This window comes from Canis lupus, chromosome 20, assembly GCF_048164855.1.
Source record: "Canis lupus baileyi chromosome 20, mCanLup2.hap1, whole genome shotgun sequence".
In the NCBI taxonomy this organism is placed as follows: domain Eukaryota; kingdom Metazoa; phylum Chordata; class Mammalia; order Carnivora; family Canidae; genus Canis; species Canis lupus.
Window position 1 is genome coordinate 43640946 of NC_132857.1, and position 23821 is coordinate 43664766.

The 23821-nt window shown below is 40.8% G+C and overlaps 1 protein-coding gene and 1 pseudogene across 15 annotated transcripts in view; both read left to right on the forward strand.

The window, feature by feature from the left end:
• The window catches only part of R3HDM1 (R3H domain containing 1), a 129334-nt gene extending 117001 nt beyond the window's left edge, over positions 1–12333 (forward strand). For all 15 annotated transcript variants that reach the window (XM_072789008.1, XM_072789009.1, XM_072789013.1 and 12 more), the window contains 4 exons: positions 6674–6818; positions 9611–9693; positions 10169–10253; positions 10984–12333. In XM_072789008.1, coding sequence (XP_072645109.1) covers positions 6674–6818; positions 9611–9693; positions 10169–10253; positions 10984–11345 — 675 coding nt within the window. In that variant the 3' untranslated portion in view covers positions 11346–12333. The remainder of the gene's footprint in view (positions 1–6673; positions 6819–9610; positions 9694–10168; positions 10254–10983) is intronic.
• Positions 1789–4566, forward strand: LOC140611919 (elongation factor 1-gamma-like; annotated as a pseudogene).
• Positions 12334–23821: the final 11488 nt, after the last annotated feature.

Consider the following 23821-nt stretch of genomic DNA (forward strand, 5'->3'; position numbering starts at 1 on the left):
GGGTTGCCCAAAGAACTATAGAAAGATATAGAGAAAGACAAGAAAACAATGTGTGAACAAAATGGAAATACCAATAAAGAGATAGAAAACCTAAAAAGAAGCCAGAAATATATTCTGGAGCCGAAAATATAATAACTGAAATGAAAAGTTGACAGGAGGAGTTCAGTGGCAGATGTAAACAGGCTGAAGAAAGAATCAGAGAACTTGAGGACAGGATAGTAAAAATGATCAAGTCTGAAGAAAACACAAAAAAGAATGAATAAAAGTAAACAGAGCCTAAGGGACCTGTGGGACACTAGCAAGTTGACCAACATACACATTGTGGTTGTTCCAAAAGGAGAAGAGAAAATATTTGCAGAACTAATGGTTGAAAACTTAACAAATTTGATAAAAGATATGAATAGAAACATCAAGCAGCTTGACAAACTCCAGATAAGAATTCTCAAAATAGACACACCAAGACACAATATAATCAGTTTTCAAAAAATAAAGACAATATTAAAAACAGCAGGAAAGAAACAACTTGTCCCATGTAAAAGATCTTCAAAAATATTTTCAGCAGAAAAAAATATATTTTTTTATTTGTTCATGAGAGACACAGAGAGAGGGGGGCGCAGAGACATAGGCAGAGGGAGAAGCAGGCTCCCCACAGGTGGCCTGATGCAGAACTTGATCCCAGGACCCTAGGATCACAACCTGAGCCTAAGGCAGATGCTCAACCACTGAGCCACCCAGGTGCCCCTATCAGCAGATTTCTCATCAGAAACTGGAGGTCAGGAGTGCCTGGGTGGCTCAGTCAGCTAAGCAGTTGCCTTCAGCTCAGGTTATGATCCCAGGGTCCTGGGTTTGAACCCCACCTGAGGTTCCCTTGCTTCTCCCTCTCCCTCTGCCACTCTCCTGCTCGTGCTTGCCCTCCCTCTGTCAAATAAATAAAGTCTTTTTAAAAGAAAAGAAAGAAACTGGAGGTCAGAGGCAGCAGTCCAGAGTATTCAAAGTGCTTAAGGAAAAAAAAAAATGTTAACCAAGAATCCTGTATCTGGCAAAACTACCCTCCAAAAATGAGGTAGAAATGAAAATCCCCAGATAAAAACTGAAACCTACCCTGCAAGAAATTCTCAAAGGAGTCCTGCAGAGTGAAATAAAAGGAACACTAGATAGTAAGACAAAGCTATATGAAGAAATAAAGTTCTCATTTAAGTTAAATACATGAGCAATTATAAAAGCTAGTAGTATTTTTTTTTTTTAATTTTTATTTATTTATGATAGTCAGAGAGAGAGAGGGGCAGAGACATAGGCAGAGGGAGAAGCAGGCTCCATGCACCGGGAGCCCGACGTGGGATTCGATCCCGGGTCTCCAGGATCGTGCCCTGGGCCAAAGGCAGGCGCTAAACCACTGCGCCACCCAGGGATCCCTAAAAACTAGTAGTATTGTACCAAAGGTCCATAGCTCTACTTTTTACTTTCTATGTAATTTGAGAGACTAATGCACTTAAATATTTTTTAAAACATTGTCTGAAAGGTAGTGTTATAACTTTGATTTGTAACTCCAAATTTTGTTTTCTACATAATTTAAGAGACTAATGCACTTAAAAGAATTAGTAGGGGGCAGCCCGGGTGACTAGGCAGTTTAGCCCCTCCTTCAGCCCAGGGCGTGATCCTGGAGACCTGGGATCGAGTCCCACGTCAGGCTCCCTGCATGGAGCCTGCTTCTCCCTCTGCCTGTGTCTCTGCCCCTCTCTCTCTCTCTCTGTGTCCCTCATGAATAAATAAATAAAATCTTGCCCCTTTCTCTGTGGAATCACCATGGCAGCCGGGACCCTGTACACATATCCTGAAAACTAGAGGGCCTTCAAGGCTCTCATTGCTGCTCAGTAGAGCGGGGCTCAGGTCTACGTGCTCTCCGCACCACCCCACTTCCACTTTGGCTAAACCACACCCCTGAATTTCTCCGTAAATTTCCTGCCTGCAAGTTTCCAGCATTTGAAGGTGACGATGGATTCTGTGTGTTTGAGAGCAGTGCCATTGCCTACTATGTGAACAATGAGGAGCTGTGGGGAAGTACTCCAGAGGCAGCAGCCCAGGTGGTGCAGTGGGTGCTTTGCTGATAGCGACATAGTGCCCACAGCCAGTACCTGGCTGTTTCCTATCTTAGGCATCATGCACCACAACAAGCAGGCCACAGAGAATGCAAAGGAGGAAGTAAGGCGAATTCTGGGACCCCTGGATACTCATTTGAAAACGAGGACTTTTCCTGGTGGGTGAACGTGTGACACTGGCTGACATCACAGTTGTCTGCACCCTGTTGTGGCTGTATAAACAGGTCCTGGAGCCTTCTTTCTGCCAGGCCTTCCCCACTGCCAACCACACTGGTTCCTTACCTACATTAAGCAGCCCCAGTTCCGGGCTGTTTGGGGGAGGTGAAACTCTGAGAAGATGGCCCAGTGTGATGCTAAAAAGTTTGCAGAGAACCTAAAAAGGACACCCCTCGGGAAGAGAAGCAGAAGCCCCAGGCTGAGCGGAAAGAGGAGACAAAGGCTGCTGCCCCTGCTCCTGAGGAGGAGATGGATGAATGTGAGCAGGCACTGGCTGCTGAGCCAAAGGCCAAAGACCCCTTTGCTCACCTGCCCAAGAGTACCTTTGCGTTGGACGAATTTAAGCGCAAGTACTCCAATGAGGACACTCTCACTGTGGCACCGCCGTATTTCTGGGAGCACTTTGATAAGGATGGCTGGTCCCTGTGGTATGCTGAGTACTGCTTCCCTGAGGAGCTCACCCAGACCTTTATGAGTTATAACCTCATCACTGGAATGTTCCAACGGTTGGACAAGCTAAGGAAGAATGCCTTTGCCAGTGTCATCCTCTTTGGAACCAACAACAGCAGCTCCATTTTTGGAGTCTGGGTCTTCCAAGGCCAGGAGCTTGCCATTCAGCTGATTCCAGATTGGCAGGTGGACTATGAGTCCTATACATGGCGGAAACTGGATCCTGCCAGTGAAGAGACCCAGACGCTGGTTTGAGAGTACTTTTCCTGGGAGGTGGCCTTCCAGCATGTGGGCAAAACCTTCAATCAGGGCAAGATCTTCAAGTAAACGTCTCTTGTCATCGCCTAGCTGCCTGTACCTGCCCTTCAGGGAGATGGGGGTCATTAAAGGAAACTGAACATTGAAAATTAACTAATTAATTAAAATAAAATAAATCAGTCTTAAAAAAAAAAAAAAGAATTAGTAGGGCAGCCCGGGTGGCTCAGTGGTTTGGTGCTGTTTTTGCCCCAGGGCGTGATCCTGGGGACCCGGGATTGAGTCCCACATCGGGCTCCCTGCATGGAGCCTGCTTCTCCCTCTGCCTGTGTCTCTGCCTCTGTGTGTGTGTGTGTGTGTGTGTGTGTGTGTGTGTGTGTCTCATGAATAAATAAAATCTTTGGGATCCCTGAGTGGTTCAGCGGTTTAGGGCCTGCCTTTGGCCCAGGGTGTGATCCTGGAGTCCCAGGATCGAGTCCCACATTGGGTTCCCTGCAGAAGCCTGCTTCTCCCTCTGCCTGTGTCTCCGCCTCTCTCTCTTTTTCATGAATAAATAAATAAAATCTTTTAAAAAAATAAAATCTTTTTTAAAAAAAAGAAAAATAATTAGTAGTTTATGTTTTGGGGCACACAATGTATAAAGGTCAGCAAACAAAAGTCGTGGGGACCGAGCTATAAAGGAGCGGAGTTTTATTGAAGTTAGACTAGTATAAATTCAAATTAGAGTGTTATTACTTTAGGATGTTAGGTGTAATACCTAAGGTAAGCACCCCCCCCAACCAAAAAGAAAAAACCTAGGGAATATATACAGAAGGAAATGAGAAAGGAATTTAAACATTTTACTACAAAAACTTGAGTAAAACCAAAAGACAGTAATGCAGGAAATGTGTGGGAAAAAGCTGGAAGGCATATAGAAAACAGCAAAATGACAAAGGTAAGTCTCTGTTTATCAGTCGTTATTTTAACTGTAAAGACAGAGATTGGCAGAATGGATAAAACCACCTGATCTAACTATGCTGTCTATAAGAGACTTACTCTAAGTCCAACGACACAAATGAATTGAAAATGAAAGAATGCAAAAAGATATTCCATGAAAATAGTAACCAGAAGAGAATAGGGGTTGTTATTGCTAACAATAAACAAAGTTAAGACTCTAGATCCAAAAAATTTTCAAGATACAGAAATTCAATACAGCAAGAAGGTATAATTGTTATAAACCTGATTATATGAACCTAATAATTGCTTACCTGATAAAAGACCATCACATAATACTTGGAAACTTTAGTGCCCCGTTCTCAATAATGGATGCCACAATCAGGCAAGAGTTAAGTGAAGAAATGGAGAATTAAACACAACTACATCCGTCTCATGTAAAGAACACTCTACCTGACAACAGCATGCATAGTCTTCCTGAGTACATGGGACATATCCCTGGGTAGACCATCTATCTATACGTTAGGCTACAAGTTCATTCTTTTTTTTTTTTTTTTTTTTAAGATTTTATTCATTTATTCATGAGAGAGACAGAGAGAGGCAGGGACACAGGCAGAGGGAGAAGCAGGCTCCATGCAGGGAGCCCAACGCAGGACTCGATCCCGGGACTCCAGGATCACGCCCTGAGCCGAAGGCAGGCGCTAAACCACTGAGCCACCCAGGGATCTCACTGTTAAGTTTATTCTTAACAGATTTTAAAAGGTGCATGTCAGCCAGCATTGTCCTCGAAGTTCTACCTAGAGCCATTAGACCAGAAAAAGAAATAAAAAGCATCCAAATTGCAAAGGAAGAAGTAAAATTTTCTGTTTACAGATAATATGATCTCCTCCTAAGACCCTTAGAAAAAAATAATAACCTCACAACAAAGGAACCTGGCAGACACCACCTTACCCAAGTGATGGGAAGTATACCTCACCAGGACTGTGTTGACATGTGGACCTCAGGTTCCTCTCACAGTGCAGTGAGAAGACCCCATATCCCTTCTGTAGCACTGCTTACCCAAATGTATATTATGAATTTGGGAATGAGGAAGCAGCCGCAAATTCAAATTGAGGGACATTCTGCAAAATAACTGATAATCAAAATGACCTTCAGAAACTGATCTTCAAAAAGGCCAAAGTCATGAGAGAAAAAAAAAGACTAAGACTCTGTTCCAGATTTAAAAGAAAAAGGGACACCTGGGTGGCTCAGTCAGTTAAGCATCCAACTCTTGATTTCAGCTCAGGTCTTGATCTCAGGGCTATGAATTGAGTTCCAGCCCTGTACTACTTCAAAAAAGAAAGGAAAAGAAAAGATGAAAGACACATGACAACTAAATGCACCTTTTGATTCTGGACTATAAAGGGAGGTTTTTTGTTTGGGTTTTTGGTTTTTTGTTGTTTTTTGGTTTTGTTTTGTTTTTTTGGTTTTGGTTTTTGGAGGTTTTTTTTTTTTTTTTGTTTTTCAAAGGTTTTTTTGTTGTTTTGCTATAAGGTATGTTAGTAGAACAATTGGTGAAATTTGAATAAATCACAGATTACATAATATTGCTGTATTGTTAAGTGCCTGATTTGGATCCTTTTTTTTTTCTAGGACTTTTCTTAGAAACATCTTTATTTCAAATGTTCCTAAACACTCCACTGCATATATCACATTTTTTTTATATATCACATTTATATAGATTTTGACGATTTGACTCTTACTTATATAAAATGTCCTTGTTTTTAGGAAAAAGACACAAAATTATTAAGGGATGACATATTGTAAGCAACTCATTCTCAAATAGTTTGGAAAAAAATCAGTATATACAATATATATAGAAAGAGGTAAAGATTTGAAAATATACAGGGAGAATTATATAAAAATATAAGAAAATAATATTTGAGAAATCTGAGAATTCTTTGTAATATATTTGGTAACTTCTTTAGGGATAAGTTGTTTAAAAATGAAATGTTAGGGGATCCCTGGGTGGCGCAGCGGTTTAGCTCCTGCCTTTGGCCCAGGGCGCGATCCTGGAGACCCAGGATCGAATCCCACATCGGGCTCCCGGTGCATGGAGCCTGCTTCTCCCTCTGCCTATGTCTCTGCTTCTCTCTCTCTCACTGTGTGCCTATCATAAATAAATAAATAAAATTTTTAAAAAAAAATGAAATGTTAGGGGCAGGCTGGGTGGCTCAGCAGTTTAGCGCCACCTTCGAAGAACAGAGTGTGATCCCGGAGACCCAGGATTGAGTCCCACGTCAGGCTCCCTGCTTGGAGCCTGCTTCTCCCTCTACCTTTGTCTCTGCCTCTCAGTCTCTCTCTGTGTCTCTCATGAATAAATAAATAAAATATCTCTTAAACAAATATGTATTATATAAACAGTTTAACATGACAAAAAGAATGTGATAAATGTGTATTTTTTCTTATGGAGAATGTTCCTATCCAGATCCAAAAGTCAAGATTCAAAAATATGATGTATAGTCTACTTCTGTTTTTGTGAAACATAGACGTATGAATGCATATACATAGAAACAGTCTGTTCCAGTGTTTATCTTTGGGAGTTGAAAATTATAAATTTTTATGTTATGATTTTTTAAAAAACAAGTACGTATTTGTAATCAAAAAAATAAGAAATTTTGTTCAAAAGTTAATTTGCAAGAAAGTGACTAAAATGCTAACCAATTTTTTTGATATGATTACAGCACAGCCCTCAACTCAGTAGTCCCATTATTTCACCAGCTCAGTCGCCAGCACCAGCTCAGCTGACCACTCTGAAAACTGTCCGTCCCTCTGGACCACCCCTTTCCATCATACCTCAGTTTTCTAGACCTTTCGTACCGGGGCAAGGTAAGTGCACGAAATTAGTCACAGCCTCAGAGGACTCTAGGGCATCCCTTCCCCTGGATGTTGGATGGAACTGTTGAATCACTGTATTGTACCTCTGAAACTCATGTAACACTGTATGTTAACTACACTGGAACTAAAATTTTTTTAAAAAATTGAAGATAAAAGACATCCCTTCCCAATCACTTTGTGATTTCTTTTGGTACTGCTTTCAGTTCTCCACAGGACTGCATTTTCATCTTCCCCTGGGCATATTTGTTTATTACCGTATGCTCTCTTAACCTTAGTGTTTCATCACTAGTTAATGATTACTATCTTAGTAATTACTTCGATTAAATAATTACTTGTGTTAGAGTTAAAATGACTTTAACTTACTAGCCTTAGACTCCGTTTCTCTATAGTAGTAATGCATGATGCTATAAATCCATAAATTTGTTTTTTATTTCTAATGTCTTTATTACAGTAGTGTATATCAAGAGTTTATTCAAAAGTGTATTCAACTTATTATTGAGGCTTCATTGAGGGCCTCATTGTGCCCGTGACATACAGAAATGAATAAGATGAAGTCCTCATCCTCACTGACCCTCTCAGTCTAGTTGGAGGAACAAATAGCAAATGGATGATTATAAAATAATATGGAAAATATTGATTTTCTTTTCTGGAATTTATCCTAAGAATAGTGCACACAACAGTTTGTCCACAGAAGAGTTTGGTCTATAGCAGAAAAATGCAAAACCTAAATGTCCATTAGTAAGGATTAGATTTGGTTTATCTATATAAGGAATACTATGTAGTTATCCACAAATCATGTTTTAAAGAATTGTTAAAAGAAGAAATATTCACAGTACAGTGAATGATTTTAAAAAACAGGTTATGCAAAGAGGAGTGGGAGATACAAACTTCCAGTTATGGAATGAATAAGTCACAGGGATAGGAAGTACAGCATAGGGAATATACTCGGTGGTATTATAATAGCATTGTACACTCGTGATTGGTGTAGCATAACATATAACTTGTCTAACCACTGTGTTGTACACCTGAGACTAATGTAGCATTGTGTGTCAACTATACTCCCATTTAAAAAGGTTGGGGAGGCAGGCAGCACTTGGCTGGCTCAGTTTGTAGAGCATGTGACTCTTGATCTTGGGGTCATGAGTTTGAGCCACATGCTGGGCATAGAGATTACTTAATTTAAAAAAAATATTTTTAATTAAAGAAAAAGTTATATAGGCATTTCAAAAAAGAAGATACACAAATGTCTAGTAAATCTTTGAGAAGGTGCTCAACATCATTTATTATTCATTAGGGAAAAGAATATAAAAATCCAAATGACATATCACTTTGCCCCACTAGCATGGACATAATCAAAAAGATTAACACCACTGCATGTAGGTGAAGTTACAGAACAGTTCAAATTCTTGCACATTGGTGTAGAGGTGTAAAATCTTAAAGCCACTTCAGAAAAAGATTTTAGTTTCTTACAAAGCTGATCACTTACTTTGCAATGCAGCAAATCCACTTCTAGGTATTTACCCAAGAAAAATGAAAGCATGTCTATGCAGACTTGCACAACAACATATATATCCACCTTATTTTATTTTGATTACTGCTGTCTATAGTTCATCTCTGTATTTCAAAAGAATACTGCTCCATAGGCCTAAACTTAACTCTGACTTTCTTGCAATTGTTTTTTATGCATCTTCATGCTTCTCTGATCTCAACGTTAAGCCATCATGGCATATCTGCCCTTCAAATAGTGCTTGGGAAGGAGCAAATCTGTCCTGCCAGAGAGCTGGCCTAGCACCTTCACACTGTTCATCTGAAAAGAGCTCCATGGAGTAGGGGAAGGTCTGCACCTTGCTTTTCTGTTATGAAGCTTTCAAGAGAAGGGATATATGATTCCCTGAAGTGTTTTTCTAGCACCTATGCATAGTCCCTCTCCAAATACAGAATATGCTGAATTGGGGAGCTTATGGATAAAATAAAATGAGAATTTAAAAAACATTTTTTAAGATTTATTTATTTATTTCAGAAAGGCGTCCCTTTTTTTTAAGATTTTTTTAAGATTTATTTTAAAAAAATAAAAATAAATAAAAATAAATAAATAAATAAAAAGATTTATTTATTCATTCATGAGAGACACAGAGAAAGAGGCAGAGACATAGGCAGAGGAAGAAGCAGGCTCCCTGCAGGGAACCTGATGCGGGACTCAATCCCAGGACCCTGGGATCTGTCTCTGCCTCTCTCTCTGTGTCTCTCATGAATAAATAAAATCTTTTTTTAAAAAAGTATTTTTCAAAAAAAGTAGTGACTTTAGAGAAGTAGAGAGCTTACTGTTTTTCCAGGATTTTTTTCTTTTCCTAAAATGTAAAGTATATTAATTTTTTTTTTTTTTAGTATATTAATTTTTAATCATCATAGAAAACGTGGATTTTAGCATCTCAATTGGGTGGAATGTGTATTACAGTTATTTTGGAGGATCGCATATGGAATGTCAATGTAAATTAGGGAAGTTTCTCTCCATCCTATCCCCTGTCTACATAGTTCCCACCACTTTCCTTCCTCCATAGCCACTGTTGTTTGTCCTTACACCTCTCAGAAGTTTACCCCAGCTCTTTAGGAAAACGGAAACTTTTAATTCTTTTTAAAAATATGTCAGGACCTACACTTTTTTATTCTACCAAATGTGTTTCCCCTACGCATCTTAACTCTTTTGGACATTTTAGAAAACTTTGGGAAATACTTTTATACCTGAGCAGAGAAAAATGTAAAGATGTTTTTTTATTGACTTTCAGGAGATGCCAGATATCCATTACTTGGCCAGCCTCTGCAGTACAACCCTCCTGCTGTTCTGCACGGACACATTCCAACCCAACAGGTGTAAAGCTCGCGGTCTGACGACCTAGGCTTTGTTGGCAGAACATCATACTTGTGTTGCAGAGAGTGTAGCAGGCCCTGGGTCCACCTGTTGGCGATACACAAGGGAGACCTGTGTGCCTCAGCCAGCGAATTTATCAGTGTTGTCTGGCTGCATTGAGCCTGGGTCTGGCCCCCCTGCGAGCAGACAAGGGAGATGGTGGTGTGCTGTTTGCTTGAGCAGTCATGCTCTAGTGCTGTCCAAAAATGAGGGGTGGGGGAAGGTGTGGCTGAGGCATTAGGGCACCCTTGCTTATGCAAGTGTCTGGTCATAGTGAGGGACAGGAATGCCATTGCACAGGGGCTGGGATTGGATTTTTTTCTGTTGAAGTACAAAACCCAGACTGAGTATCTTTAGGTGTTAAGTGTTTAAACATTACAGTCACACGTTTTTCAGCATTCTTAACCTTATTTTTCATCTGTTTGTGGGTCTTCAGGGTCAATCTGGCAATAGGCATGGAAATCGAGGAAGGAAACAAGCTAAAAAAGCTGCATCCACTGACCTTGGTGCAGGAGAAGCAGGTATGTCCCTGAGAGGCAATTGGATGTGGTTCTACAAACTGTTGACCAGTTCAGCAGTCTTTAAACAGAAATGGGTCCTCTGCTTCCTAAAGTCCTTCACAACATTACAGGAAGTTATGCCATCTATAATAGGGCTCTTAAAATGTGTTCTTTTAATTGTCTCATTTCAGATTTCAGAGTGCAGTAAGGTACTGGTGGATTTAGGAGGGATGCAGGGACCAAAGTGGAAAGTTCTGTGTGAAAGGAACAGATAGAATGATATTCTTTGCCTCTGTATTTGTGGAGAAAGGAAGTAGTCCGTACACCCACATAGACATAGTCTGATGAACAAATAACTGCCTTTCTGTGGCAGAGCACTTTCAATTATGTACTCCACAGCCTTGGGTGGCTACAGCAAGTGCTGTTATGTTTATTTTACAATGAGAATGGGAAGTTTGGGAAACAGCCCAAGATCACACACCTAACTAAGGGGATCTACTATACAATGCTGTATTTTCTATGTACGGCGATCAGGAAAGACTGAGGTGGGTAGTTTAGTACCAATAGCTCTATACCCCCTGCCTTAGGGATCAGTAGGAATGATTTAAAAGATGGCCGTAATTGTATTTTTGTGGGTTTGAATGGCTTCACAAAATCCCATTCATTTCTTACATCATATTTGGGCCTTTAGTATTTTCTGCCCACCATTTTGGTAACAGGGATTAGTAATTCTATACCTTTTCCATTCTAGTTGTTGGGAAGGTCTTGGAAATTACTGAACTACCAGATGGAATAACTCGCATGGAAGCAGAGAAGCTTTTTGGGGAACTCTTTAAAATTGGCGCCAAGATCCGGTGGCTCCGGGACCCTCAATCCCAGCCCCAGCTGCGTCGTCACCCACTCTGCTGTGGCAGCGGGGACAACGCCGTCAACCCTGAACGCTCTAAGCCCAGTGACTTGGCCTCCACATATACCGTCTTAGCCACATTCCCCTCCATTTCAGCTGCACAGAATGCATTGAAGAAACAAATTAACTCGGTTAACAAGTTTAAGCTGAGAACAAGCAAGAAGCACTATGACTTTCACATTCTGGAAAGGGCAAGTTCTCAGTAACAGAGCCACCCCGGACCCTTGGCCTTTATGATTCCCCTGTCCTCACCCATCTTTAATTGGCTTGGTATTTGGAGCTTCTGTTAACATGATAGAGACTCCTAGGACGTGTGGTCATGGCGTTATAGCTTTTGAAGACAGGCCAGTGATCCAGCAAAAGGGGAGAATTACACATTTCACCCCAAATGACTTTAGGAATCCACATCGGAATGATACAGAGTTAGCAGCTTTTTCTGAGGAAATGCTGTTCAAATGCCTCCTAACTTTTATAGTTATTTTGTTTTATATTTCTGAATTCTTGTATCAGATCCAAAGCTCTATTGTACAGCAAATTATTCTTCAAAGTGATTACAACCAGTTGCAACCTGTATTTCTTTTTTGCAGCCAGCACAATGTGACCCAACATAGAATTTGGGGGGAAAAGAATGCAGGAGTGGAATAACCAAGTCAAAACCATGTACTGTCTTTTTGGGGGGCTGGAGGGTGCCTAAGGAGAGCCCACAAATAGAAGATTACTCTTCCCCTGTATCTCTAAACACAAACAAGTTTCAGAAAATACAGAGCTCCCTTGTAGGGTCCTTTTCTTATTCATTCAGGTAGTATGAACATTAAGTGTAAAGTAAATTATGTTCTTAACACTTCTTAATCAAACCACTTAGATTCAAAGGGGAATAGGAATCATTTTAAGCAGGAAAATACTTCCACTTTTTTTTTTTTTAAGCCTCCCTCTGATAACTAAATGCCACTAATTTGCATTCCCCTCCTTGTGGATTTTTTGTCACCTAAGGAAATGCATTTGATGAGTGCTGGAAACTTCTTAAGTGGTTTAAAATTTGTTTTCATTGTTTGCAGCGGATCACTGGACATCAAAGATTCATTGCACTTATGAACAAGGAACCTTTTTTTCAATTTCTGTGTAATTTGCAAGGCTGTACAATGTGTGCTGATGCAAGCCTTTTTCAGTTCAAGAGAATAAATGTTTACAAATATAGACCCATTTTGTCTTTTGTAAATTAAAAAACACCTTTTTAATCGGTATTGAAGACTTAACCTGTCTTAAATATTTCAATTTTAGATTTACAAAAGATGGTAGACAGTAAACACACTCATTTTATGAAAGTCCTACAAAGCATCGCTTTCTCAGTGGGAGTGATTCCTGTGGGTATGATTCACGTCATTTTGTTCTATCATAAAGTTAATACCAATCAACTAAAGACAGTTTTGAGTATAAATATACTTAAAGTCAGACAACTTTTTAAAAAAGAGAACATTATGTTTAGCTGGATGAAGAATCTGTGGTTTTAGCAGATAAATTGAGCAACCATTTGTCCAGGTTAGCTCAAATGCTTTATAGAAAGCTTTCTCTGTTTGCAAGCTGAGCACAAAGTGCTTAGGAAACCCAAAAGGTGGGAGTGTCTGCCATCTGCAACTTGCCTGGAGCCTGGTTTGCTTCCAGCCCAGAAAACAACAGGTTTTTTGCAACTCAAGAGCAACAGGTGTTACCAGACTCTGGGGCAGATGTTCACTCACTCTAAAGCTTTTGCAAAGTCCAACTTGATCTCAGGGAATCCCAGGCCTCCCCAAAAGCTGGTACATCCTGATGTTGAATATTGTACTCCTGGGAGAAGTTGGAGCTGCCTTTGAATCATGTCAAATTAAGGAGCCTTGCACAGAGGAAGAAGTAAGAATGAGCACCGTGAAAGTGCCTCATTTCCACGGCCCATTGAATTTTTATTATTTTTGACTGGAGAGAGTCAAAGGAGAGGATGCACAGTTAGGGCCATCACTGCAGCAAGAATCATTACTCAGTCATACATGGGGGATGGAGACCAAAAAAACTAAAACCTTTGGGGTTATTTCAATTCTCTGAATATGTAACTTCTGCAGTAAGATTCCTGGTAAATGTAAGTGGGTTGTTTTTTTTTTTTTTTGATTGAGATATAATTGACATACAATGTTATATTAGTTTCAGGTATACAACATGATGATATTTATATGTATTGCAAAATGATCACAATGTCTAGCTAATATCCATCACCTCATATAGTTATCAATTTTATTGTGTGATGAGAACTTCTTTTGAGAGAGAGAACCTGCATCCATAGGGGTCCAGCAGAAGGAGAGAGCGAATCTTAAGCAGACTCCACGCCCAGAGCAGAACCCATCACAGGGCTCAGTCTCACAACCCTGAGATCATGACTTGAACCAAAATCAAGAGCTGCTTAACTAACTGAGCCCCACACACACCCTTTATGTGTGATAACTTTTAAAACATATTCTCTTAGCTACTTTCAAATATACAATATGGTATTATTAACTGTAGTCACCATACTATACATTAAAATCTGTTTTTTCTTTCAGCCCTTGGTTTACCCTCCCCAGAGAAAATAGGTCAGAAACCAGAGCAAAGCTATTATGAAGTCAGCTCTTAGCCATCCGCCTACCACCCCTGCAATTCCCTGACAGTCACATGGGAATACTACTGAAATCGCCAACCGCCCACATTACAAAAATATGCACACATTCCCTGGGCTATATTCCTCTGTTCTTTTTGATCCTCCAGAATCTGATTTCACCTACAGAAAAATGGTGGGAAGAAGAAGCACATACAGGAAGCTTTTAAGATGTGATTTGGCCCAGACTTTAAACCTTCCTAAAGACAGCTTCAAATGTCCCACAGCCTTGGCTGTGGATTTTCCCAGAGCACTGACCATATTTAGGGACATGTAGTACTTTTACCAATAAAACAGTCCATTCTTAAAAAAAAAACAGTCCATTCTTTCTTTTTTTTTTTTTTTTTTTAAGATTTTATTTATTCATGAGAGATACACGAGAGAGAGAAGCAGAGACACAGGCAGAGGGAGAAGCAGGCTCCATGCAGGAGCCCGATGTGGGACTCGACCCTGGGACTCCAGGATCACACCCTGGGCTGAAGACAGGCACTAAACCACTGAGCCACCCAGGGATCCCAAAACAGGCCATTCTTAACTATGCCAATAATAGCAGCTCCAGCAGTCCTTTGGGAATGATAGAGGTCACTTTATAAGTGACCACTTTTTTTTTTGTCCACTTTTGCTACTGTATTAGAAAAATGAGAATATGGCTTAATGTTTTTAGGCACTTGGTCCATGAAGAACATGAATATATTAGGTATGTGTTTGTGAACCTAAAGCACAAAAAGTGTTTGCCGTGGTGCCAGCAGTAATTAATAATTGTCATCTGAGCTGACAACAAAATAGGTGTCTGAACCCTCACCCAAGCTAAGCCATTGTTTTTTCCCACCAGGAAGGACCTGCAGCCTGTGACTAGTGTGGAAACACAGGCCTCAGGAGAACCACAGTGCCTGAGTGGCTTGAGAAGAGTCAAAGCCAATACATCCACAGCTACCTCAGGCAGCTGCAAAAGTTGGGTTCTCCACATGTCATTAGCAACAGAAAAACTGCAGATGTAAGATATCAGCAGAGGCTAGCCTCAGGGCCTTTGTGAGGAAGCCAGATCCCCTGTCCCATTATGAGTTGATGCTAAAAGAAACTCAGAAGCTCACATGAACACATGAAGCCTATAGGCCTTCACCAGTCCAGAAACAGGAGGTATGGTGGCACTTTTATCTACCTCATGCCTACATATACTCAGGCTGCATATGACATATTAGTTCTTTCTCCCTTTAGTGTCTACCCTTGGAATCATTTTGGCTTGATTTCACCAGCATAAGAATATTGGAAGTGTATAAGGAAAGACAGTAGGAACTTCTGAATCCAAAAACTGATAAAAGTTAGTTCTTTGAAAAGGAGGGGGAAGCATTGAAATAGATAAATTAGCTATGTAATCTCCCCAGCACCGCCCCCCCAAAAAAAAAAATCCCAGACTGTTTGCTGTTTAACGAACCACCCAGAATTGTGTGCTTTGAAGGCAGACCTCAGAAAGATTGACTTGGCTCCTCTCTACCTGAAATTAGCAGCCCTCAGCTCAGGATGGGTTGGGCTGAAAGTTCCAAAGTGGTGTCATTCACATCTGAAGTCCAGGGGCTGACTCCCCAATATGATGTGATGCCTCAGTTTTCTATGTGGACACTCGAGGTATTTCACTCTCCAAGGATGCTCTGTCCACGTAGCTACTCCAACAGCATAGCCTGGGCTTACATATAGTTACCACGCTGTACGTTAGCTCTCCAGAACTTATTCATTTTACGACAGAGTTTACCCATTGCCTCCTCCCCACCCCAAGGTGCCTGGTTTCTGTAAGTATGGGTTTTTTTAGATTCTACATATAAGTGAGATTGATCATACAGTATTTGTCTTTCTTTGACATTTTATTTAACACAATCCCCTCAAGGTTCATCTATGTTGTTACAAATGGCAGAATTTCCTTCTTTTTTTTTCTTTCTTTCTTTTTTTTTGTTTTTTTGTTTTTGGGTTTTTTTTAATGGCTGAATAATTAAAGGCCTCTTAAGACCTGGTCTTGGAGTCCCAGAATGTCATTTCTTTTGCATTCTACTAGCAAAACAAAGTCTTGGAGCCAGCCCACAGCAGAGGAAATAAACTCCGCCTCTTGAAGAAGGAGGTGCCAAAAAGTGTGGAGGATGAAAGATGTGGCTGCAGCCATCTTTGGAAACAATTTGCCACAAACACAAATACACAAGAAGAAGTCCCATTGACTCTGCCTCCCAACCAAATCCTGAAGCTGACATTTTCATCTTCATTACCCCCACCCAATCCAAGCTATCGTTATCGATGTGTGAATACTGACGTGCCCTTCCTGACCAGTCTCAGCTTCCACTCTTGCTCCCATGTCCTCGCATAGCCAGAATGATCTAAAAGATAATTGCCTTGCCAAAATCCTTCGATGGCTTTCTAGTAATTTTTTTTTTAAGATTTTATTTATTTATTCATGAGAGACACAGAGAGAGAGAGAGGCAGAGACACAAGCAGGCTCCAAGCAGGGAGCCCGACCTGGGACTCAATTCCAGATCTCCAAGATCACACCCTGGGCTGAAGACGGCGCTAAACCACTGAGCCACCCAGGCCGCCTGCTTTCTAATATTAAATAGCAAATGTTTATCCTGGCTTACAGAGCTCTGATCTGCATTTTAGTCTCTGATCTTATCCCATACCACCCAGGCTGTCTGCACTTGTTCCCTCTACCTGAAATGCTTTTCCCGTGAACTCTGCCAATTCCTTTATCTCTCATATGTCATCAGCAGAGAGATCTTTATTAGCTACCCAACTGCAATCTTCTTTATCACTTTATCTCAATTTTCTACGTATCATTTACCACTATTAGGTCTTTTGTTTTTGGTCGACCATTAGAATATAAGTTCCATGAGATCAGAGATCTTGCCTATCTTGCTTGTGGCTATATTCCCAAGCACCTATTAGTTGTTCAACAAATATTTGTTGTCTGTTTAATGACAAAGAGAGGATCAGAAGAATCTTAGCTTCCAGCTGTGGTCATTTTGCTATCTTGAACTCTCCTACTAAGTGATGTCAGGAGATGGCAGGGAGCTGGAATAGAAGGATGATACACATACCGTGCTCTGCTTTCTTGGCATTTAGTTTGGTTCCTTAATGACTGAGGCTGTGGCAGTGCTGTTTGGTCACAAAAGGAAGTGGAATAAAATGTGCATATAAATCCTCTAGCTGGGTAATTTTTTTCCCCTGGGTAATCTTTTAAAATGCAGATCCTAATTCAGTAGGCCTGGGATAGGGCTTGAGTCCCACATGTCTAACAAACTGCCAAGTCGATGTTGCTGGTACTAGAACCACATGTGGAGTAGCAAAGCACTAAGTCATCCCTATTTTCAGAGAAATAATTCAAAGTACATGGCTATAACTGGGATTTGCCTAGACATCCTGAGAGGAAGAGGTTATTAATATTCTAGGTGATGAGAAAACTCATATTAGTTGAAAATCACACAACCCTGACATATCAGTAGCTTCATTAATTCCACATGTAAACAAGAAACAAGCATCTTCAACTAATGTGGAAAAAAGCCAACAAATTACTCATTTTATAGTTTGGCCCCCACAATATCACATCAGCACAAATATTTATGAGTTTTTCCTCTTTAATTGTGGTCTACATTATCCTATATTCCGCTGTCACCAAAACATCATTCTGTGTGGAGGACATCTGTCAAATTTTGACACCTTTTGAATACCCTACTTCTATATTTGGGGACATTCCGACATTACAAGTCCTTCTTCCCAAAAAGAGTGGCTAGGATGACTCAATTGCCAGCTTCCCTTTTGCTCAGAAGACCATGGCTATGATAGGACTTGTGATGAGACTCCACTAGCCACATTCACATCCAGGAGAATGGGATCAGAAAGACAACAAGAAGAGGAAGCAGGTGCTGCACAGAATTCCTTGTAGTTGTATTGTTTCTGTGTGTACTATATAAATGATCTGGTTTCATTCTTAAAATAATCCATTGAAGTCAGTATTACTAGCTACCATACTGAATAGAGCAGATACAAAACATTGCATTTCTCCATTGCAGAAAATTCTAGCAGACAATGCCATCCTAGAAAACTGAGATAAAGTCTCCTACATCCTTGGTGTCCAGTAGAATTTTACATACAGTAGACTCCATAAATATTAGCTGAAGACTGCAAATACAGTAAATATCAAGTATGGATCGTGCAGTAGAGCCCGGCTGGCTCAGTCAGTAGAGCATGTGACTCTTGATCTTGCAGTCATGAGTGTGGATCCCAAGTTGGGTGTAGAGTTTACTTGAAAGAAAGTATGAATTGTATGATTTGAGAGTATAAACTCAAAAATATGCAGAGATACAGAGTAGAATAGTCAACATGTCTTCTATCTTTGGTAGCATAGGAGAGCAGTGTAGTATCTAAAGTCCCTGCCATTTCATACCTGGGCAACTGCAGCAGGTTCTGAGTGCTCTCTCCACATACCTTCCCTTATTCCCCTCACCATCTACTTTCCACTCTGCAGTCAGGGTGAACCTTTTTTTTTTTTTTTAAGATTTATTTATTTATTTTAGAACGAGAGAGAGACTGAGCAAGGGAGGGGCAGAGGGAGAAGGGAGAGAGAATATCAAGCAGACTCCCCCACTCAGCACAGAGCCCAACATGGAGATCAGTTCCACAACTCTGAGCCAAAATCGAGTCAGACTGTTAACCAAATGAGCCACCCAAGCCCCCCAGGGTGAAATTTTTAAAATACAAATCATATATCACTTTCCTGTTAAATACCCTTCAGTGACTCTCCACAGTCCAAAATCCCTAACTTCACCTCCTAGTCTTGCATGCTATGACCTTTGCCTACCTACCCCTCTAGGCTTACCTGACACTTGCTAGATTCCTAGTCACACTGGACTTCCTAAGCTCCTTAAACATGCCATATTGTCTCCAGAGTTCTATGCAATAATGATCTCCTGCCAGAAACTGGAAACATCTGTGGCAGAGTTCGGTTAGTTTTTCGGCAAACTGTGAGAGGATGGAGGTCTCTTCCCTGGCACGTTGCTAGATTAGATTTTCCAGTCCTCTGCACCTAGATGGCCATGTGTCTGAAATTTAGCCAACAATGTGAGCAGAAGTACATGCCTGGCTCCTAAAACCTTCTGAGAGTTTCCTTCTGTCCTTGTTAATCAGAGTAGGGCCTAGAAGCTAGCTGTTATTAGTATCACCAGAGGGCTAGATAGATAGATAGATAGATAGATAGATAGATAGATAGATAGATATGCAAAATCTCAGGTCTAACCCCAGATCTACTTGAATCAGAATCTATGTCTTTAACAAAGATTTCCAGGTGATCTGTAGACATTGAAATCTGCTTGTTGGCTGCACGTAGAGAAGCTATTGGAGATCTCTGGGGATCAGCCCCTGGACGGGAAGATTCAAGAGGGGCAGCCCTGGTGGCGCAGTGCTTTAGCGCTGCCTGCAGCCCAGGGCGTGATCCTGGAGACCCTGGATCGAGTCCTACGTCAGGCTCCCTGCATGGAGCCTGCTCCTCCCTCTCTCCCTCCCTCTCTCTCTCTCTCTTTCTTTCTGCGTGTCTCTATGAATAAATAGAAAATCTTAAAAAAAAAAAAAAAAAAAAAGGAAGATTCAAGAGTTCTTGACTATATGGAGGCGGGCCCCATGCACCAACTCCCCTTTATACCTCTGATTGGCATAGTCTGTGAAGTGAATGAGAAATAAGTCTTTCTGAAATTTGAGGATTTTTTTTCCCACATGTAGCTTACCCTCTGCCTGGAACATTTATTATTGCCACCTTACCTCCACCTTCTGGCTAATTTGTGCTCACAATTCAGATCTTACCTCAAATATCATTTCTTTCAGGTAGCCTACTCTTCCTCCAGAGCTCCCAATTTCGGTACTCCAAACTAAGTCATTTCTGCCAGTATTTTTTATCTTTTTTTAAAGATTTTATTTATTCACGAGAGACAGGGAGAGAGAGAGGCAGAGGCACAGGCAGAGGGAGGAGAAGCAGGCTCCATGTGGAGAGCCCAACATAGAACTCAACCCCAGGACTCTGGGATCACAACCTGAGCCAAAGGCAGAGGTGCAACCACTGAGCCACACAGGTGTCCTCATTTCTGCCAGTATTAACCCTAATAATATCCTATACTTTCTCTTCAAAGCATTAATCACAACGGTAATTATATGCGTAATTGGCCAATTAGTTCCTTAATGTTTTTCTATCCATCAGTATGTAATTTTCAGAGCAGGAAAAATGAGTACCGCTTTTGTTTACTAACACATTCTCAAATCCTACCAGTGCCTTTCTCAATAAATATTTGTCCAGTAATTAAATAAAGAAATTATCTGGCTGAGTCAAACACTTTGAATCCTGAAAGGCACACATTTATTTTTCTTAAGCATGGTTTTGGCAGGCAGGCAGAAATAATAGCTAGCATGTGGAAAGCAGCTAATTACTATGTACCTAGCACTTGCTCAACACTTATAAAGGTACCTTCTTTATGACAATAGCCCTAAAAGAAAAGTTTCTATCTTTATCCCAGTTTATTAGTGAGGGAAATTAAGTGTGAAAGGGGTGAAGAAGTTTTCTCAAGGTCACACAGTAAATGTTGGCTGTATAAATGAACCAGGAAAGCCTGACTCGAGAGTTCATGGCCTTAACTACTTCAGTTATTGCCTTAACCCTTGCTAATATAGTGCCACTTTTTGTCTTACTCACCTTGATCTCTATGAAGCCAGAAAAGAATGCCATCCCATCTTTACTCATGAAAATGTGATTGTTGTGAGTGAAGTTCGGAATATATTCAAGAATTTCTTCTCTTTTTAAATTTATATGCATCCATAAGCCTTATCTTGTAACTAAACTATTCTCTCACTGGTCTACAGGCAAGTGATTATCCTTTGTATAATCTTTGTAATTTTTTTACAGGTTTCCCTCTTTCACTCAAGAAAAAACAAAAATAGAGATTATTTTTCCCTTTACATGTTTTTTATATAACGGCTTTGCAATATATAAGTCATACAGCCTCCTCTGGTGGTAAACAGGTACAAGCTTTTATGAACAACAAAAAAAGAGGTCCCACGGTGGGACTTTATATTTCAAGATGATAATACCAGTCCAGCTTTGATTTCTTCTTCAAACAATGGTAAAGGGCTGGCACTGAGTCATTCACCTTCTTATGATTATTGGAATATATCTGAGTGGCTAGCATTAAGAATTCCATTTGTGATGGGTTTTTACCTGTGCAAGTTGATGTAGAAATCTTTGTGGTGGGGAACCTTTGGCTTCATGATACTAACAACCCAGTTGATCCACAAAAGGCATAAGGCATTGTGGGAGATAGATTAAATAGAATTGCAGCTTTTTATCTTTTGGAGGAAAGAAGACATAAACCCAGAAACTTCAATAGCTACATCAAATAAAATGTTCACAGGAGAAAACGACTATGAGAAACTGCACTCTTCCTCCAGATGTGCCACTTTACCTTACCAATTGTCTTCAGGTTCTCAGATGGAAGCCAATCCTGAGCAGGTTGGTGAAATACCAGACAACATCGTTTGTATACTTATGCCTGTCTGATGCCAGCTGAAGATGTACAGCACGGTTGGCAAACTCAAATACTTAATACTTGATAGTGCCAGAGAGTAAATAAAAAAGCAAAGTATAGGACACCTAGGTGGCTCAGGCAGCTAAGCCTCCGACTTTTGATCTCAGCTCAGGTCTTGATCTCAGGGTCATTGAGTTCAAGCCCCATGCTTGGAGCACATGGGCTTGGAGCCCACAATGGGTGTGGAGCCTACTTTAAAAAAAATATTTTTTTAATGCAAAGCTTAAAAGTAGGAGAGGCTGTGGCAGACTAGTGTACACATGAATTTTCTCAGACCGCAGTCATTAAGAGCATCAGGAGACCAGATACAGCTCATGGGCTTCAGCACAAGTGCAGAACCAAAACCTTCAAAGCTCCCACACTGCCCAGACTCAAAGGGAGCTGGGGTCCTGTATGGGATAAATAGCTGCATGACCATGGAGGCGCCTGGGTGGCTCAGTCAGATAAGTGTCTGCCTTAAGCTCAGGTCATGATTCCGGAGTCCTAGGATCAAGTCCTATATCGGGCTCCCTGCTCAGTGGGAGTCTGCTTCTCCCTCTCTCTTTACCCCTCCCTCAGCTGATGCTCAGTCTCTCTCTCAGATAGATAAATAAATAAACAAACAAATAAACTCTTAAATATATAGCTACAGGACCTCTATGAACAAACCTGAAGCAGCCTCTAGCGATGGTCACAGAGGAGAACTTATAGAGTTCAAGAGTTGGAAAACTAGAGAATTTATGGTCTGCCAAATGGAATAGTTCCCCATTTCGGCCCAGAACCGCTGTGGATAACCCTTCTATTTTTTATGACCAGAAGCCAAATTTGCGAATTCACAGTGGGGTCAGGCATGCGGGTCAAGCTGTTATAGTGTGTGTTCTTCCAATGGTCATAGACATACCAAGTAAAACCTGACTTTCTCTTCAGTGCCTCTAGACCCAAGAACAGGCCTGCTTTCTAAGATCCCTCAAAGAAGAGCTCATTGCAATGAAACCATTCTTTTTGTATCAAAGAAGTCCGTAAATCCTTGAAGCCTAGCTCACAGGAAGTCTTTTATCTCAAGAACCCAGTGTGGTAGTGGGAAGGAAAACAACAGGATATAACTATTAATACTGTATAACCATATTTCATAATTTGCCTGCTACACATCAATAAACAAGCTTCTCTTTAAGGGTCTGAATGTAAAATGGAACTTAACTTTTCATCATTGATTGAAGTCCAAAATAAGATTGATGCCATTTCTTCCAGGAGACCATCCCTGCGCCTTCCTTCTTCTCTGCAACACCCTGTACATGGCGTTTTCATTTTACCCAAACTAATGTGTTATGGTCACCCATTTATATATTAGTCTTTTCCACTGACTAGAATGTAAGCTTTTTTTTTTTTTTTTTAAGATTTTATTTATTTGACAGAGAGAGAGAGCACAAGTAGGCAGAACGGCAGGTGGAGGGAGAGGGAGGACAGACTCCCCACTGAGTAGTAGCCTGACAGGGCTCAATCCCAGACCCTGGGATCATGACCTAAGCCAAAGGCAGATGCTTAATTGACTGAGCCACACAGACGCCCCAAGTGTAAGCTTTTTGAAGACAAAGATAAGATTTTTTTAATATATAAATATATATATATTTTTTAAGATTTTGTTTATTCATGAGAGACACAGAGGGAAAGAGAGAGAGAGAGAGGCAGAGACACAGGCAGAGGGAGAAGCAGGCTCCATGCAGGGAGCTCGACGTGGGACTTGTTCCTGAGATTCCAGGATCAGGCCCTGGGCTGAAGGTGGCGCTAAACCGCTGAGCCACCCGGGCTGCCCCAAAAATAAGATTTTTGATACAAAAATAGTCTCTATGATCAATCAGCTAATAGTTCTATCCCAGCACATCGTCTACTGCCCATCTCATCACAGGCACTAAAATATTGTTGACTGAGAGAAATTTGGTGTAAGAAGCTTGATACAAATAAAAACAGAGATGGCAAGGAGTATGGCTACATTAACGGTAGCTAATGTAATCTGGTTGGCCAAGAGAACTTGGATGGGAGAAGTAGAAGAAACAAATGTTAGAAATGTAGATTGGAGCAAAATTGTAGAGGATTTTGAATGTTGGGCTACAGAATTTGTACTTTATTTTTAGAAGCACAACTGAGCCAGTAAAGATCTTTAAGCAGGAACAAACATGCTAAAAATTTGGGGGATGGGGTGCCTGGCTGGATCAGTCGGTCAAGCATTTGACTCTTGATTTTGGGGTTGTGAGTTTGAGCCTCACATTGGTAGTAGAGTTTACTATAAAAAATAATAATTTTGCGGGGTGCCTGGGTGGCTCAGTCAGTCAAGCATCCGACTCTTGATTTTGGCTCAGGTCATGACCCTGAGGTAGAGCCCCGCATTGGGTTTTGTAGCTCAGTGGGGAGTCTGCTTGGGAATCTCTTCCTCTGCCCCACCCTCTCTGGGGCA